This window comes from Schistocerca cancellata, chromosome 2, assembly GCF_023864275.1.
Source record: "Schistocerca cancellata isolate TAMUIC-IGC-003103 chromosome 2, iqSchCanc2.1, whole genome shotgun sequence".
Classification (NCBI taxonomy): Eukaryota; Metazoa; Arthropoda; class Insecta; order Orthoptera; family Acrididae; genus Schistocerca; species Schistocerca cancellata.
This window is the reverse complement of record NC_064627.1, coordinates 144,759,517-144,778,100: the sequence shown is the minus strand read 5'-3', so window position 1 is coordinate 144,778,100 and position 18,584 is coordinate 144,759,517. Positions and strand designations below refer to the sequence as shown.

General features: G+C 47.4%; 1 protein-coding gene across 1 annotated transcript; it reads left to right on the top strand.

The window, feature by feature from the left end:
- The first annotated feature begins 4,103 nt into the window (after window positions 1-4,103).
- Window positions 4,104-17,786, top strand: LOC126152008 (chromosome partition protein Smc-like). The gene is made up of 3 exons (XM_049915978.1): window positions 4,104-4,155; window positions 4,273-5,676; window positions 17,677-17,786. Exons 1-3 carry the CDS (start codon window positions 4,104-4,106, stop codon window positions 17,784-17,786), a joined length of 1,566 nt encoding a protein of 521 aa, XP_049771935.1.
- Window positions 17,787-18,584: the final 798 nt, after the last annotated feature.

The following is an 18,584-nucleotide window of genomic DNA, read 5'->3' as shown; positions in this document are numbered from 1 at the left end:
ACGTAAATGGACACGACTGAAAGGTACAGCAAGGTACAGCCTTTCCATCATCTGCACTCTCATGTAGCCATAGTCTGCAGAGCTGTTTCCTCAGTGCTTAGTCAGATACTGGTAGTGGTGAAACCACACTTTATTTTACACTACTGGACATTAAAATTGATACACCAAGAAGAAATGCAGATGATAAACGTGTAATCATTGGACAAATGTATTATACAAGAACTGACATATGATTACATTTTCACGCAATTTGGGTGCATAGCTCCTGAGAAATCAGTACCCAGAACAACCATCTCTGGCCGTAATAACGGCCTTGATACGCCTGAGCATTGAGTCAAACAGAGCTTGGATGGCGTGTACAGGTACAGCTGCCCATGCAGCTTCAACACGATACCACAGTTCATCAAGAGTAGTGACTGGTGCAGTGTGACGAGACAGTTGCTCGGCCAACATTGACCAGACGTTTTCAATTGGTGAGAGATCTGGAGAATGTGCTGGCCAGGGCAGCAGTCGAACATTTTCTTTATCCAGAAAGGACCGTACAGGACCTGCAACGTGCGGTTCGTGCATTATCCTGCTGAAATGTAGGGTTTCGCAGGGATCGAATGAAGGGTAGAGTCATGGGTCGTAACACATCTGAAATGTAACGTCCACTGTTCAAAGTGCCGTCACTGCGAACAAGAGGTGACTGAGACGTGTAGCCAATGCCACCCCATACCACAGGCCGGGCAATACGCCAGTATGGCGATGACGAATACACGCTTCCAATGTGCCTTCACCGCGATGTCGCAAAACAAGGACGCGACCATCATGATGCTGTAAACAGAACCTGGACTCATCCGAAAAAATGACGTTTTGCCATTCGTGCACCCAGGTTCGTCGTTGTGTACACCATCGCAGGCGCTCCAGTCTGTGATGCAGCTTCAAGGGTAACCGCATGGTCTCCGAGCTCATAGTCCATGCTGCTGCAAACGTCGTCGAACTGTTCGTACAGATCGTTGTTGTCTTGCAAACGTTCCCATCTGTTGACTCAGGGATCGAGACGTGGCTGCACGATCCTTTACAGCCATGCGGATAAGATACCTGTCATCTCAACTGCTAGTGATACGACGCCGTTGGGATCCAGTACGGCGTTCCGTATTACCCTCCTGAACCCACCGATTCCATATGCTGCTAACAGTCATTGGATCTCGAACAACGCGAGCAGCAATGTCGCGATACGATAAACCGCAATCGCGATAATCTACAATCCGACCTTTATCGAAGTCGGAAACGTGATGGTAAGCATTTCTCCTCCTTACACGAGGCATCAGAACAACGTTTCACCAGGCAACGCCGGTCAACTGCTATTTGTGCACGAGAAATCTTTTTCCTGTCGGTTAAATTTCGTGTCTGTAGCACGTCATCTTCGTGGTGTAGCAATTCTAATGGCCAGTGGTGTATATCGTTTAGTCGTCAAGGATGTCAAACTTCCGAGACTTTGTACTGCCACCGTTCTTAAATTAAGTGCACGAACGTGTGGTTCTCAAACTTTCAATCTTATGCTTCTCTGTTGTCTGAATTACAATTTTTTGTATGTTATGGTTAATCGATTTACCAAGCACTTATTCCAACAACTTATTATTATTGTTATTGTACATTTTACTATTATTAAACAATTTATGAGTATTATTACTATATGAAAATATTGTATATAGACAATACAAACGGCGCACCACGAAGGAATTATCCGAATGTGACCGTTGGTTGGATGGTTGGTTGGTTTGGGGAAGGAGACCAGACAGCGTGGTCATCGGTCTCATCGGATTAGGGAAGGATTGGGAAGGAAGTCGGCCGTGCCCTTTCGGAGAAACCATCCCGGCATTTGCCTGGAGAGATTTAGGGAAATCACGGAAAACCTAAATCAGGATGGCCGGACGCGGGATTGAAGCGTCGTCCTCCCGAATGCGAGTCCAGTGTCTAACCACTGCGCCACCCCGCTCGGTGAATGTGACGGAAATCGATAGATGTGATGTACACGTACAGACATATCGCAAATCAATGATTACAATTTCAGAAGCACTGGATGATTTATTCAAGAGAAATGGCCCCACCAATTCAACAAGTGGTTTGTGATTTGTGGGATTAAAGGGTCCAGACTGCGACGGTCATCGGTCCCAATTCAACAAGTTAATGACCTTTTGGAACCACTCTGGCCCTTTTGCAAGCAGCTCTTTGGCTTGACATTGAGTGATAGAGCTGCTGCATGTCCTCCTGAGGTATATCGTGCCAAATTCTGTCCAACTGGCGTGTCAGATCATTAAAATTCCTAGCTGGGTGGAGGACCTGCCCATAATGCTCCAAATGTTCCAAGGGCGGAGGGGTCCGGCGTTCGTGATGGTCAAGGTAGGGTTTCGCAACCACGAAGACGAAAGGTAGAAACTCTCGCAGTGGGGAAACGGGTATCATCTTGCGGAAATCTAAGCCCAAGATGGGGCGTAGAATATCGACGACGCGCTGCTGTGCTGTAAGGATGCTGCTGATGACACCCAAAGTGTCCTCATAGGAACTGAAGTGGCACCCCAAACCATCACCCCTTGTCATGAGGGCGACAGTCAAGTTGATATCCAACCGCTCTCGGGACGTCCCCAAATGGTTCAAATGACTTAACTTCCGAGGTCATCAGTCGCATAGAACATAGAACTAATTAAACCTAACTAACCTAAGGACATCCTGCCCGAGGCAGGATTCGAACCTGCGACCGTAGCGGTCGCTCGGTTCCATACTGTAGCGCCTAGAACCGCACGGCCACTCCGGCCGGCGACGTCCCCAGACACGTCTTCTCTGTTCATCGGGGCTCAGATCGAAGCAGGACTTACCACTGAAGATAATTCTGCCCTGGTCAATGAGATTCGAGGCCGAATGTGCCCGACACCATTGCGGACGGGCATGTTGGTGTACAGAGGCCAATGGTCGTCGGCACAACGGGCGCCAACAGCTCAGCGCCTTTCCCTGAGCTGTCTGTTTATGGTCCCGTTGATTACTCAAGCACCAGTATACGTCAGATCGACAATAATGATGACTCCGGGGCTCTGAGCACCTCTCTGGTGATTGCTCGTCTTCTTGTTCCGTCGTCTCTCTAGATCGACCTCTTCATTCTTCATGTTGTGTTCGACTGTGGTTCACCAATTCCTGCCAGCATCGTCGAATAGCGGCATCGCTCCTACTCAAATGTGGAGCGGTTCACCGATTATAACAACCGGCTTCTTTGAGCCCAACTACACGTCATCCCTCAAATGCTGACATCTGCGTATACTGTTCACGCGCCTGTCTGAGAGACATAGAGCGGGCCGCTGTGGTCGAGCGGTTCTAGGCGCTTCAGTCTGGAACCGCGCTTCTGGTACTGTCGCAGGTTCGAATCCTGCCTCGGGCATGGATGTGTGTGATGTCCTTAGGTTAGTTAGGTTTGAGTAGTTCTAAGTCTAGGGGACTGATGACCTCAGATTTTAAGTCCCATAGTGCTTGGAGCCATTTTTTTGAGAGACATAGTTACATCCATCTGAGTAAACTGAATGAAATTCGCAATGGCTTAATGCCCTGGTGTCGACATGTCCCCCGTTTACTATTCTTGCCAGCTGCGCTGCGGAAATTTCGCTGTAGCGTCAGATATTCATCCATCGGCCACCAAAGTATACAGTTTAGCATTTTCCGTTGATTTCTGTATGAATATCATTTTGTGACGAATTTACGTAACTCCTTGGTGGTGCGTCGTTTTTTTTTGTCTATTTAATCACTGTCATTAAAATCGTAGTCATCTGAGGCTCATTAAAATGGGATAACGGCGAGTTATAATTGAGGATGGAGAAGACAGGGAGGCTGTAAGGAAATATGACATACCTCGGCAGTTAATCCTGGTCCATGCCTCAATGGCTTCTCTGCTGGCGAAATACATATCTCATTTTTCTCGTTCGGTATCTAGTCAACCAGCTTGAAGCCAATAAACCGATAGAATACCATGAAATTTGCCTTTTAGTGACTTTAAATTAATGATTTACGATTACTTTTCAGAGTGAAGTCCTCGTAACACCCATTAAATTAACAAAGAATCAGCCACAGCTGCGAACATGTCGGAAGGAGATGAAGAGAAACCTCCCGAAGAGGGAGGAGAAGAAGAAGGCGAAGAAGCCGCCGAAGGCGAAGGCCAAGAGGGAGAAGGAGAAGAGGGTGAAGAAGGAAGCAAGGAAGGTTCGATCAGCGGCAGTCAGAAAGGTTCCGTTATTGGAAGTGGAGCAGGAGGCAGCCGCGGCTCTGTGGGACAATACAGCGAGGGCAGCCGGTCACTGTCAGTAGACATAGAGTTGCTGAGTCACGAGCTGAGAGAACTGAAAGACTTCATAGGTGTCCAGTACGAAAGGTTATTCGTAGCAGCGAAGCAGCGACACATAGAAGACCTTCCCAAAGCTCTCCAATTAGCTGAAGAGAAAGATCAGTTTTTGGATAGGCTTGAGAATCCTGACCTTATTGCTCTGTTAAAACAAACTTTTAAAAGAGCTGAAAGGGGCTCCTTCGCTCCACGCCAATTTCAAAAACGAACCGATTATCTAGATATACTAAAAGCTGACAGTGCTAAATTTGAAAGGTATTTGAGCGAAATTGGTGAAGCAGTTGCGAGCATAGATGACGTTATAAATGAACGAGGAGAAGAAACGCCGGAAGAGCTAATTAAGTACAAAGAAATTCTTGAGGAAAGAGCCGAAAAACTTAACTCTGTGAATAACTTATTAATGAGGTATTTAATCCAGGAATCTTGCTTGGATAGTTACATAGCTGAATTAGACCTTGCGCGTGCATATGCGTTTGTGAAGGAACAGAGTAATCACATTGCGAAGCTAATGGAGTACGTCGACCTGCAACGAAAGCATATGGATCCTGAGAGCCCAGCGTTTGGTGAATGGTCAGGCATTGGCACGGAAAAGGAACCTCTCGATAATAAAGTAGAGGAACGATTAAAGACCGTAGGCGAATTGGAAACTCAGTACGCTAATCAAGAGGAAGACGAAAAGGATCCAAACTTAGTACGGCTTATAAGAAAGAATATGGAAGAACTTCTTCGCAAACAATCTGTATACATACAAAAGCTTAGAAACTGCATCGAGGCTCAGGCCCCATATGTGTACGAAGATGATGAGATTCCAGATACTACTGAGATCGCTGCAGAGGGTACCTACATTTCAAAATACGTTGAAGAATGGCTTATGTTCAATGGAATGGAATCAAATAATCCATCAAAAGAAGACGGTGAACTTGAACTACTAAAGCGCCTAAAAGAAGAGCTCGAGGGATTTATTGAGGACCTGAAAAGTGAACTAGAAGAAATGGAAGAAGAAGCATCGGAAGAGGAAGAAAGTAGGGAAGGTCTTGTGGAATGGCTGACAAATAACGAAAGTAAAAAGGAATATTTAGAGAAAATGGTTCAAGAATTGTCTGATGAACTAAATACGCTCGACAAAAACATACAGGCTGTGGAAAGAAGAGCCATATATGGCGATAAGAAAGCTCTTGGTCCGAAGAAAAGCAGACGGATGCCCAAAATGTCTGAACTGGGGAGTGTGGAGTCTCTGGACATGCCTGACACAGTGGCAGAACTGAAGGACTTCTGCAAAGATCTAGTTCAGAAGTACAATTGTCTGTTTAAAGGTAATCCTCATATTACTATCAATCTCTATTTCTTACTAGTTTATGTTATGACCTCGCACAGTGTGTAATTCTTTAGTGGGTACACAAGTTTGGCACAGATGCTGTTCAGAAACAGGGGATTCATATATTAATGTATTCTACATCTGATATCAAGTACTAAAAGTAATACATAACTTTGTTGCTGTATCTGCAGCGTCAGTTACGAACAGTAGATTTGAATGTTGAAACACCGGGTGTAAAAAAAGGTACGGCCAAACTTTCAGGAAACATTCCTCACACACAAAGAAAGAAAAATGTTATGAGGACATGTGTCCGGAAACGCTTACTTTCCATGTTAGAACTCATTTTATTACTTCTCTGCAAATCACATTAATCATGGAATGGAAACACACAGCAACAGAACGTACCATCGTGACTTCAAACACTTTGTTACAGGAAATTTTCAAAATGTCCTTCGTTAGCAAGGATACATGCAACCACCCTCCGTCGCATGGAATCCCTGATGCGCTGATGCAGCCCTGGAGAACGGCGTATTGTATCACAGCCGTCCACAATACGACCACGAAAAGTCTCTACATTTGGTACCGGGGTTGCGTACACAAGAGCTTTCAAATGCCCCTATAAATGAAAGTCAAGAGGGTTGAGGTCAGGAGAGCTTGGAGGCCATTGAATTGGTCCGCCTCTACCAATCCATCGGTCACCGAATTTGTTGTTGAGAAGCGTACGAACACTTCGACTGAAATGAGTAGGAGCTCCATCGTGCATGAACCACATGTTGTGTCGTACTTGTGAAGGCAGATGTTCTACCAAATGGTTCAAATGGCTCTGAGCACTATGGGACTCAACTGCTGTGGTCATAAGTCCCCTAGAACGTAGAACTACTAAAACCTAACTAACCTAAGGACATCACACACATTCATGCCCGAGGCAGGATTCGAACCTGCGACAGTAGCGGCATGTTCTAGCAGCACAGGTAGAGTATCTCGTATGAAATCATGATAACGTGCTCCATTGAGTGTAGGTAGAAGAACATGGGGCCCAATCAAGACATCACCAACAATGCCTGCCCAAACGTTCACAGAAAATCTGTGTTGATAACGTGATTGCACAATTGCGTGCGGATTCTCGTCAGCCCACACAAGTTGATTGTGAAAATTTACAGTTTGATCACGCTGGAATGAAGCCTCATCCATAAAGAGAACATTTGCACTGAAATGAGGATTGACACACTGTTGGATGAACCATTCGCAGAAGTGTACCCATGGAGGCCAATCAGCTGCTCATAGTGCCTGCACACGCTGTACATGGTACGGAAACAACTGGTTCTCCCGTAGCACTCTCCATACAGTGACGTGGTCAACGTTACCTTGTACAGCAGCAACTTCTCTGACGCTGACATTAGAGTTATCGTCAACTGCACGAAGAATTGACTCGTCCATTGCAGGTGTCCTCGTCGTTCTAGGTCTTCCCCAGTCGCGAGTCATAGGCTGGAATGTTCCGTGCTCCCTAAGACGCCGATCAATTGCTTCGAACGTCTTCCTGTCGGGACACCTTCGTTCTGGAAATCTGACTCGATACACACGCACCGCGCCACGGCTATTGCCCCGTGCTAATCCATACATCAAATGGGCATCTGCCAACTCCGCATTTATAAACATTGCACTGACTGCAAAACCACGTTCGTGATGAACACTAACCTGTTGATGCTACGTACTGATGTGCTTGATGCTGGTACTGTAGAGCAATGAGTTCGCATGTCAACACAAGCACCGAAGTCAACATTACCTTTCTTCAATTGGGCCAACTGGCGGTGTATCGACGAAGTACAGTACATACTGACGAAACTAAAATGAGCTCTAACATAGAAATTAAGCATTTCCGGACACATGTCCACATAACATCCTTTCTTTCTTTATGTGTGAAGAATGTTTCCTGAAAGTTTGGTCGTACCTTTTTGTAACACCCTGCATATGACGATACAAATTAATTACGTTTCAGACAGTCTTAAACACTATGAATACCCAGTAATGGACGACCCTGGCCGCTGTGCAAGTCTGTAGATGTTATTCAACTGGTAGCCACACAGAATGGGCACAGTGTATGAATGTTCGAACTTAACTACACTCTACGATGGAGCTCCGGAGAGGGGATGCTTGCATCTCGTTGGCAGCGACGTAACAGTTCGTGGCTGTACGAAATGAGGCGACGTAACTGGCGGCGTGCGTATTTGAAAATGCGCCCGACCGGATGGCGGCAGATACTGCAGTTTCAAACAGAATTGCTGTAGAACTACCTCGGCAACACAATTCCCATCTATCAACATAGTCCATGAATGCAAGTTATTGTTACGTTTGTTGTTCCAGATCACTATACAGACTTCATAAGTACTCGAATAGCTAAAAGTATGAAAAAGCAATTTATCAGCCAGTGGAGAAATCAGCACGGTTTCCGGTGCATTTTTTTTTTTCACTGTGTCTGCTATATGGCTGTGTTATCTCAGTTTTCACGATTTTGAGCCACACTCGGGAAAGTTTCTACCTTTTCCTTCTCTTTCCATCCGAACAGGCCTCGGAAGGCTCAGGATTCTGAGCCGACACGCATCACTAGGTGCGAATAAGGAGGAGCATATGGTCAGCACACCGTCCTCCCGGTTGGTATCAGTTTTCGTGACTCGAGCCTCTACCTCTCAGTCAAGTAGCTCCTCAATTGTCCTCACAAGGGGCGAATTCACCTCGCTTGCCAACAGCGCTCAGCAGACCCGGACGGTCACCAATCAAAGCCCAACAGCGCTTAACTGCCGTGATCTGATGGGAACCGGTGTCATAGCGGCGGCAAGGCCGTTGGTATTCTACCTTGTAGTCCACAGTAAAAAAAGTCATATGGTCGTAAGTAGCTCCTCAATTGTCCTCACAAGGGGCGAATGCACCCCGCTTGCCAACAGCGCTTGTCAGACCCGGACGGTCACCAATCAAAGCCCAACAGCGCTTAACTGCAGTGATCTGATGGGAAACGGTGTTATAGCTGGAGCAAGACCGTTGGCTTTCTACCTTGTAGTCCGCAGTAAAAAGTAAAGTTGTGTGTTCATAAATAGCTCCTCAATCGTCCCCACAAGGGGCGAATGCACCCCACTTGAAAACACCGCTTGTCAGACCCGGACGGTCTCCAATCAAAGCGCAACAGCGCTTAACTGCCGTGATCTGTCAGGAACCAGTGTTATAGCCGGAGCAAGGCCGTTGGCTTTCTACCTTGTAGTCCGCAGTAAAAAGTAAAGTCGTGTGGTCATAAGTAGCTACTCAATCCTCCTCACAAGGGGCGAATGCACCCCGCTTGCCAACAGCACTCAGCAGACCCGGACGATCACCAATCAAAGCCCAACAGCGCTTTACTGCCGTGATCTGATGAGAACCGGTGTTATAGCCGGAGCAAGGCCAATGGCTTTCTACCTTGTAGTCCGCAGTAAAAAGTAAAGTTGTGTGGTCGTAAGTATCTCCTCAATCATCCTCACAAGGGGCGAATGCACCCCACTTGCCAACAGCGCTCGGCAGACCCGGACGGTCTCCAATCAAAGCGCAACAGCGCTTAACTGCCGTGATCTGTCGGGAACCGGTGTTATAGACGGAGCAAGGCTGTTGGCTTTCTACCTTGTAGTCCACAGTAAAAATTAAAGTCGTGTGTTCGTAAGTAGCTCCTCAATTGTCCTCACAAGGGGCGAATGCACCCCGCTTGCCAACAGCTCTCAGCAGACCCGGGCGGTCTCCAATCAAAGCGCAACAGCGCTTAACTGCGGTGATCTGTCGGGAACCGGTGTTATAGACAGAGCAAGGCCGTTGGCTTTCTACCCTGTAGTCCGCAGTAAAAAGTAAAGTCGTGTGGTCATAAGTAGCTCCTCAATCGTCCTCACAAGGGGCGAATGCACCCCGCTTGCCAACAGCGCTCGGCAGACCCGGACGGTCTCCAATCAAAGCCCAACAGCGCTTAACTGCCGTGATCTGTCAGGAACCAGTGTTATAGCCGGAGCAAGGCCGTTGCCTTTCTACCTTGTAGTCTGCAGTATAAAGTAAAGTCGTATGGTCATAAGTAGCTCCTCAATTTTCCTCACAAGGGGCGAATGCACCCCGCTTGCCAACAGCGCTCAGCAGACCGGGACGGTCACCAATCAAAGCCCAACAGCGCTTAACTGCCGTGATCTGATGGGAACCGGTGTTATAGCCGGAGCAACGCCGTTGGCTTTCTACCCTGTAGTCCGCAGTAAAAAGTAAAGATGTGTGGTCGTAAGTAGCTCCTCAATCGTCCTCACAAGGGGCGAATGCACCCCGCATACCAACAGCGCTTGTCAGACCCGGACGGTCACCAATCAAAGCCCAACAGCGCTTAACTGCCGTGATCTGATGGGAACCGGTGTTATAGCCGGAGCAAGGCCGTTGGCTTTCTACCCTGTAGTCCGCTGTAAAAAGTAAAGTCGTGTGGTCGTAAGTAGCTCCTCAATCGTCCTCATAAGGGGCGAATGCACCCCGCTTGCCAACAGCGCTCAGCAGACCCGGACGGCCACCAATCAAAGCCCAACAGCGCTTAACTGGCGTGATCTGATGGGAACCGGTGTTATAGCCGGAGCAACGCCGTTGGCTTTCTACCTTTTAGTCTGCAGTAAAAAGTAAAGTCGTGTGGTCGTAAGTAGCTCCTCAATTGTCCTCACAAGGGGCGAATGCACCCCACTTGCCAACAGCGCTTGTCAGATCCGGACGGTCTCCAATCAAAGCGCAACAGTGCTTAACTGCCCTGATCTGTCGGGAACCGGTGTTATAGCCAGAGCAAGGCCGTTGGCTTTCTACCTTGTAGTCCGCAGTAAAAAGTAAAATCGTGTGTTCGTAAGTAGCTCCTCAATTGTCCTCACAAGGGGCGAATGCACCCCGCTTGCCAACAGCTCTCAGCAGACCCGGGCGGTCTCCAATCAAAGCGCAACAGCGCTTAACTGCGGTGATCTGTCGGGAACCGGTGTTATAGACAGAGCAAGGCCGTTGGCTTTCTACCCTGTAGTCCGCAGTAAAAAGTAAAGTCGTGTGGTCATAAGTAGCTCCTCAATCGTCCTCACAAGGGGCGAATGCACCCCGCTTGCCAACAGCGCTCGGCAGACCCGGACGGTCTCCAATCAAAGCCCAACAGCGCTTAACTGCCGTGATCTGTCAGGAACCAGTGTTATAGCCAGAGCAGGGCCGTTGCCTTTCTACCTTGTAGTCTGCAGTATAAAGTAAAGTCGTATGGTCATAAGTAGCTCCTCAATTTTCCTCACAAGGGGCGAATGCACCCCGCTTGCCAACAGCGCTCAGCAGACCGGGACGGTCACCAATCAAAGCCCAACAGCGCTTAACTGCCGTGATCTGATGGGAACCGGTGTTATAGCCGGAGCAACGCCGTTGGCTTTCTACCCTGTAGTCCGCAGTAAAAAGTATAGTTGTGTGGTCGTAAGTAGCTCCTCAATTGTCCTCACAAGGGGCGAATGCACCCCACTTGCCAAAAGCTCTCAGCAGACCCGGGCGGTCTCCAATCAAAGCGCAACAGCGCTTAACTGCCGTGATCTGTCGGGAATCGGTAATATAGACGGAGCAAGGCCGTTGGCTTTCTACCCTGTAGTCCGCAGTAAAAAGTAAAGTCGTGTGGTCATAAGTAGCTCCTCAATCGTCCTCACAAGGGGCGAATGCACCCCGCTTGCCAACAGCGCTCAGCAGACCCGGACGGTCACCAGTCAAAGCCCAACAGCGCTTAACTGCCGTGATCTGATGAGAACCGGTGTTATAGCCGGAGGAAGGCTATTGGCTTTCTACCTTGTAGTCCGCAGTAAAAAGTAAAGTTGTGTGGTCGTAAGTAGCTCCTCAATCGTCCTCACAAGGGGCGAATGCACCCCGCTTGCCAACAGCGCTTGTCAGACCCGGACGGTCACCAATCAAAGCCCAACAGGGCTTAACTGCCGTGATCTGATGGGAACCGGTGTTATAGCCGGAGCAAGGCCGTTGGCTTTCTACCCTGTAGTCCGCAGTACAAAGTAAAGTCGTGTGGTCGTAAGTAGCTCCTCAATTGTCCTCATAAGGGGCGAATGCACTCCACTTGCCAACAGCACTCGGCAGGCCCGTACGGTCTCCAATCAAAGCGCAACAGCGCTTAACTGCCGTGATCTGATGAGAACCGGTGTTATAGCCGTAGCAACGCCGTTGGCTCTCTACCTTGTAGTCCGCAGTAAAAAGTAAAGTTGTGTGGTCGTAAGTAGCTCCTCAATCGTCCTCAAAAGGGGCGAATGCACCCCGCTTACCAACAGCGCTTGTCAGACCCGGACGGTCACCAATCAAAGCCCAACAGCGCTTAACTGCCGTGATCTGATGGGAACCGGTGTTATAGCCGGAGCAACGCCGTTGGCTTTCTACCTTTTAGTCTGCAGTAAAAAGTAAAGTCGTGTGGTCGTAAGTAGCTCCTCAATTGTCCTCACAAGGGGCGATTGCACCCCACTTGCCAACAGCGCTTGTCAGATCCGAACGGTCTCCAATCAAAGCGCAACAGTGCTTAACAGCCCTGATCTGTCGGGAACCGGTGTTATAACCAGAGCAAGGCCGTTGGCTTTCTACCTTGTAGTCCGCAGTAAAAAGTAAAATTGTGTGGTCGTAAGTAGCTCCTCAATTGTCCTCACAAGGGGCGAATGCACACCCCTTGCCAACAGCTCTCAGCAGACCCGGGCGGTCTCCAATCAAAGCGCAACAGCGCTTAACTGCCGTGATCTGTCGGGAACCGGTGTTATAGCCGGAGCAAGGCCGTTGGCTTTCTACCCTGTAGTCCGCAGTAAAAAGTAAAGTTGTGTGGTCGTAAGTAGCTCCTCATTTGTCCTCACAAAGGGCGAATGCACTCCACTTGCCAACAGCACTCGGCAGACCCAGACGGTCTCCAATCAAAGCCCAACAGCGCTTTACTGCCGTGATCTGATAAGAACCAGTGTTATAGCCGGAGCAACCCCGTTGGCTTTCTACCTTGTAGTCCGCAGTAAAAAGTAAAGTCGTGTGGTCATAAGTAGCTCCTCAATTGTCCTCACAGTGGGCGAATGCACCCCGCTTGCCAACAGCACTCGGCTGGCCCGGACGGTCTCCAATCAAAGCGCAACAGTGCTTAACTGCTGTGATCTGATGGGTACTGGAGTTATAGCCGGAGCTAGGCCATTGGATTTCTACCTTGTAGTCCGCAGTAAAAAGTAAAGTTGTGTGGTCGTAAGTAGCTCCTCAATTTTCCTCACAAAGGGCGAATGCACCCCACTTGCCAACAGCGCTTGTCAGACCCGGATGGTCACCAATCAAAGCCCAACAGCGCTTAACTGCCGTGATCTGTTGGGAACCAGTGTTATAGCCGGAGCAACCCCGTTGGCTTTCTACCTTGTAGTCCACAGTAAAAAATAAAGTTGTGTGGTCGTAAGTAGCTCCTCAATTGTCCTCACAAAGGGCGAATGCACGCTACTTGCCAACAGCACTCAGCAGGCCCGGACGGTCTCCAATCAAAGCGCAACAGCGCTTAACTGCCGTGATCTGATGGGAACCGGTGTTATAGCCGTAGCAACGCCGTTGATTTCTACCTTGTAGTCCGCAGTAAAAAGTAAAGTTGTGTGGTCGTAAGTAGCTCCTCAATCGTCCTCACAAGGGGCAAATGCACCCCGCTTGCCAACAGCGCTTGTCAGACCCGGACGGTCACCAATCAAAGCCCAACAGTGCTTAATTGCCGTGATCTGATGGGAACCGGTGTTATAGCGGAGCAAGGCCGTTGGCTTGCTACCCTGTAGTCCACAGTAAAAAGTAAAGTTGTGTGGTCGTAAGTAGCTTCTCAATCGTCCTCACAAGGGGCGAATGCATCCCGCTTGCCAACAGCGCTTGTCAGACCCGGACGGTCACCAGTCAAAGCCCAACAGCGCTTAACTGCCGTGATCTCATGAGAACCGGTGTTATAGCCGGAGGAAGGCCATTGGCTTTCTACCTTGTAGTCCGCAGTAAAAAGTAAAGTTGTGTGGTCGTAAGTAGCTCCTCAATCGTCCTCACAAGGGGCGAATGCACCCCGCTTACCAACAGCGCTTGTCAGACCCGGACGGTCACCAATCAAAGCCCAACAGCGCTTAACTGGCGTGATCTGATGGGAACCGGTGTTATAGCCGGAGCAATGCCGTTGGCTTTCTACCCTGTAGTCCGCTGTAAAAAGTAAAGTCGTGTGGTCGTAAGTAGCTCCTCAATTGTCCTCATAAGGGGCGAATGCACCCCGCTTGCCAACAGCGCTCAGCAGACCCGGACGGTCACCAGTCAAAGCCCAACAGCGCTTAACTGCCGTGATCTGTCGGGAACCGGTGTTATAGCCGGAGCAAGGCCGTTGGCTTTCTACCCTGTAGTCCGCAGTAAAAAGTAAAGTCGTGTGGTCGTAAGTAGCTCCTCATTTGTCCTCACAAAGGGCGAATGCACTCCACTTGCCAACAGCACTCGGCAGGCCCGGACGGTCTCCAATCAAAGCCCAACAGCGCTTTACTGCCGTGATCTTTTGGGAACCAGTGTTATAGCCGGAGCAACCCCGTTGGCTTTCTACCATGTAGTCCGCAGTAAAAAGTAAAGTTGTGTGGTCGTAAGTAGCTCCTCAATTTTCCTCACAAAGGGCGAATGCACCCCACTTGCCAACAGCACTCGGCAGGCCCGGACGGTCTCCAATCAAAGCGCAACAGTGCTTAACTGCTGTGATCTGATGGGAACTGGAGTTATAGCCGGAGCTAGGCCATTGGCTTTCTACCTTGTAGTCCGCAGTAAAAAGTAAAGTTGTGTGGTCGTAAGTAGCTCCTCAATCGTCCTCACAAGGGGCGAATGAACCCCGCTTGCCAACAGCGCTTGTCAGACCCGGACGGTCACCAATCAAAGCCCAACAGCGCTTAATTGCCGTGATCTGATGGGAACCGGTGTTATAGCGGAGCAAGGCCGTTGGATTTCTACCCTGTAGTCCACAGTAAAAAGTAAAGTTGTGTGGTCGTAAGTAGCTTCTCAATCGTCCTCACAAGGGGCGAATGGACCCTGCTTGCCAACAACGCTTGTCAGACCCGGACGGTCACCAATCAAAGCCCAACAGCGCTTAACTGCCGTGATCTGATGGGAATCGGTGTTATAGCCGGAGCAAGGCCGTTGGCTTTCTACCCTGTAGTCCACAGTAAAAAGTAAAGTCGTGTGGTCGTAAGTAGCTCCTCAATTGTCCTCATAAGGGGCGAATGCACCCCGCTTGCCAACAGCACTCGGCAGGCCCGGACGGTCTCCAATCAAAGCGCATCAGCGCTTAACTGCTGTGATCTGATGGGAACTGGTGTTATAGCCGGGGGCAAGGCAATTGGCTTGCTATCTTGTAGTCCGCAGTAAAAAGTAAAATCGTATGGTATTTTGGCTGGGAGGCCCAGAAGAGCAGGTCCACAGCTACCTGAATTAGAAAGGTGTTATTCATCCTTCGCACCCATAGACACCTTTCCATCATGAAGCATTAGCGTTCTGTGTTTGAGTGTATCTGATAAGTGTAGGTGACTTTTATGGGTCAGTGTGCAGTGTGGTGTCATTTATGAGTTGGATGATGATGAGAGAATGGAGAGGGTGAAATTAAATACTGTCACATTGCGTACTCCACTCAGACATCACCAAGGGGTCTGCCGAGTTTTCTCAGGGGCTTTATACCAACACCCTTTCCATCCCTCTGCTGTGAAAGCAGGAGGAAAACTGCTGAAGGCATGCAGTGTATGGGAACGATCTCCCACCCATGCACTGGTCACGCCCGATGGTGCTGGACTCTGGTGATGTGGCGGGTACCGGTGTATCCACCGCTGCGCGACCATTGACTGGGTCGAAGTATAGTGTGCCTACCATGGCCGAACCAAGATCCCTTCAGTCAGCCTCCAGTGTACTGCCTATCTTTGCCATTGCTTCCTATCTGCACGATGGACATGTCGAGAAATATTGCATACGGTTCTTTTACATGATTTTTTTTTGAAGCCATGCGATGTCGAAACGTTCGAAACGTCGTCCAGTTGAATGTTGCAGGTGTCTAACAGTTATATTTGTTTCCGTGCTACTTTGTCGGGATCCTGTATTCTTCGATGCAAGTCACAATCCAGTATCGTGCAGTGTTGTAGGCCGAGTAGTGATGCTACTATAATGTGATCTATACAAATCTGAGACATATTGGAGCTACGAAAATCCTCATCAGGTTCGATTCCCTGTGTACACTACGAGCCATTTCATGCAAGTACTGTGCAGAAAAAACGTGCTATGGAACAGCAGGGTCATGGATAATTATGAGAACAGAGGTGGGTTTCAGTGAAGACAAACAAAAAATATGGTTGTGAACCCAACAGTCCGCCTGTGGGGTAGATTTTACACCCATTTAAGTGAAATAATGTCCTGTATACTCGCCTCGCCACTTTGGTCGACTGCCGCGTGGTCTTCGGAGCCTGATGGCTGGGTTTCCTTTTTTTTACACTGAAACACAGATAATTCGTCTGCAAATGGGACAACGGATACCATGGGTTCCTTATTCCAGAATCCTCAGAAAATATTCCTGAACAGCGTCCGTAATTCTGACATTGTAGTTTGGCTACATTCTGTAGACTGCAGCCGTTTCAACCAAGCATTCTTGGCGGCAACAGTCATCAGATTGTGATGCTTGTGCTGTGTCTATATACGAGCATCTGCGTTTTGGGTATTCATTCAGTTTATAGTGGAAACGACAGATCACAGTTTCAGTTGCCTCCTAAATTATTCGAAGGACTGTCGCCTCATTTGTAAAGTTTCAGGGGTAAGCGTTTACAGTTTGTTTGAACTACCTGGTTCTAAGCACCTGAGGAAAGTAATTATTTTTCAGAGCCCTCTATAAAATTGTTTTCGCATGAGAGACTCGTATGTTTGTGATTTAATTTTTTATTACTGTTGTTCTGATAGCCAATACTTACTTTAACATATAATTTACTTTCTGCATCATTTCACTAATAGTGCCTGAAGGCTGCTGAAGGCCCCAACTAAAACAGTAACATCAGTAACAGTGATCAAATTTCAACACAGTGTCTCCAGGGACGTTGCGTTCCTTATGACTATAAACGTTCTGTGAGTTGATACTTATTGCTTGTCCAGTTCTTGTACTACTTTACGATGCACACAGTGTAAAAATCTTAACACTGATTATGATGATGAATTTATAAATTCTTGCCTAGAAAAGCGTAGCACGTAGCCGAAACAGCAGCTGTTGAATACAGCATTGTAGTGTAACTAAACTTTGGCAATGGCGCAGTTGCGAGCTTTGCACAGTAGAGGAGATAACGTATAAGTGAGGAGAAGTATAGCAATAGTTATTACCTAATACCGAGAATTTCGTGTGAAACAAGTTTTTTGTTGCGGGGAAACTGTAACTCGACAAGAAGAAATCCAGTAAACATCAAACCGCTCATCAGGTTGTAGGCTATGGAAAAAGAAGAAGAATATGAAGGAGAAGAAACAATTTGTGTGAACTGAACCCAATGCATATTTTTTCAGGATGAAAGCAAAATCAGATGTAATCAAAATTTCAGATTGTGTTTTTAAGTGTTTTAATTCAGAAAATGTTCTTCCCTCATTTATTTGCTATCGTAATAGCATACAGCTTTCCCATGATGTCCTGTGATGTGTGCGGTATGGGCGGAAATTTGCGCTTGTCGTTGTAGTATAAAATTTTTGGGACAGTTATACTAAGTAACAGTATCCTCAAGTCATCTAATGTATTTAAAGTTGATCTATTTAACTTAAACGTTATTGAATTTTACTGTAATTACTCAAAACGGTTGACAATAAATTTTGGCAATTATTATTAAGTATTCTGATGATTAATAGGCATATTTTTCTGTCCAGTTGCATGCATCTTGTTATACCAACATAAATAGCAAAATTGAAACGTGACAAAAACTTTCTGCTTACGAAAAATCATTTGCGCTTTTTACTTTTTCAGTATACACGATGCGAATGAATTTGAATGATGAGAAGAGGCGACAAGAGCAACTGCGAGAGAAAATAAACAAAGTTATAGACTCAAAACATGCACGAAAGCGTGGCATGTAAGTACCTAGCTGTAGTATAGTTTTCTGTCCTCTATATTTAAGGAGGAAATCTTATATGTTTTTTGTTGTAGTCTGGGAAGCTCGAGCAAATGATCTTATGGTGGAGTGTAATGACTTTCGAACAGATTGACCTCTGCTTTTAATGTTTCGTAATAAGAGTGATTTAACGCTAGATGGTGGTGTAACTTTGCTAAATTTTCAGTGTTAGCATCTCGATAGAAGCATACTCCACGCTCTGTCGATATTCTGATCCTTTAATTCCGTGAGCATGTTCACCATACCTGTTTCGATTATGTAGCTTCCACAGCCTGACGGACCAAGAGTTTCATCGTCAGAAGTAGAAAGAAAGAGAATAGAGTTGTATAATTAGTTGGTGTAAATACACTACTGGCCATTAAAATTTCTACACCACGAAGATGACGTGCTACAGAGGCAAAATTTAACCAACAGAAATAAGTTGCTGTGATATGCAAATGATTAGCTTTTTAGAGCATTTACACAAGGTTGGCGCCGGTGGCGACACCTACAACGTGCTGACATGAGGAAAGTTTCCAACCGATTTCTCATACACAATCAGCAGTTGACCGTCGTTGCCTGGTGAAACGTTGTTGTGATGCCACGTTTAAGGAGGAAAATGCGTACCATCACGTTTCCGACTTTGACAAAGGTCGGATTGTAGCCTATCGCGATGCGCTACGTCTGGAACCGCGCGACCGCTATGGTCGCAGGTTCGAATCCTGCCTCGGGCATGGATGTGTATGATGTCCTTAGGTTAGTTAGGTTTAAGTAGTTCTAAGTT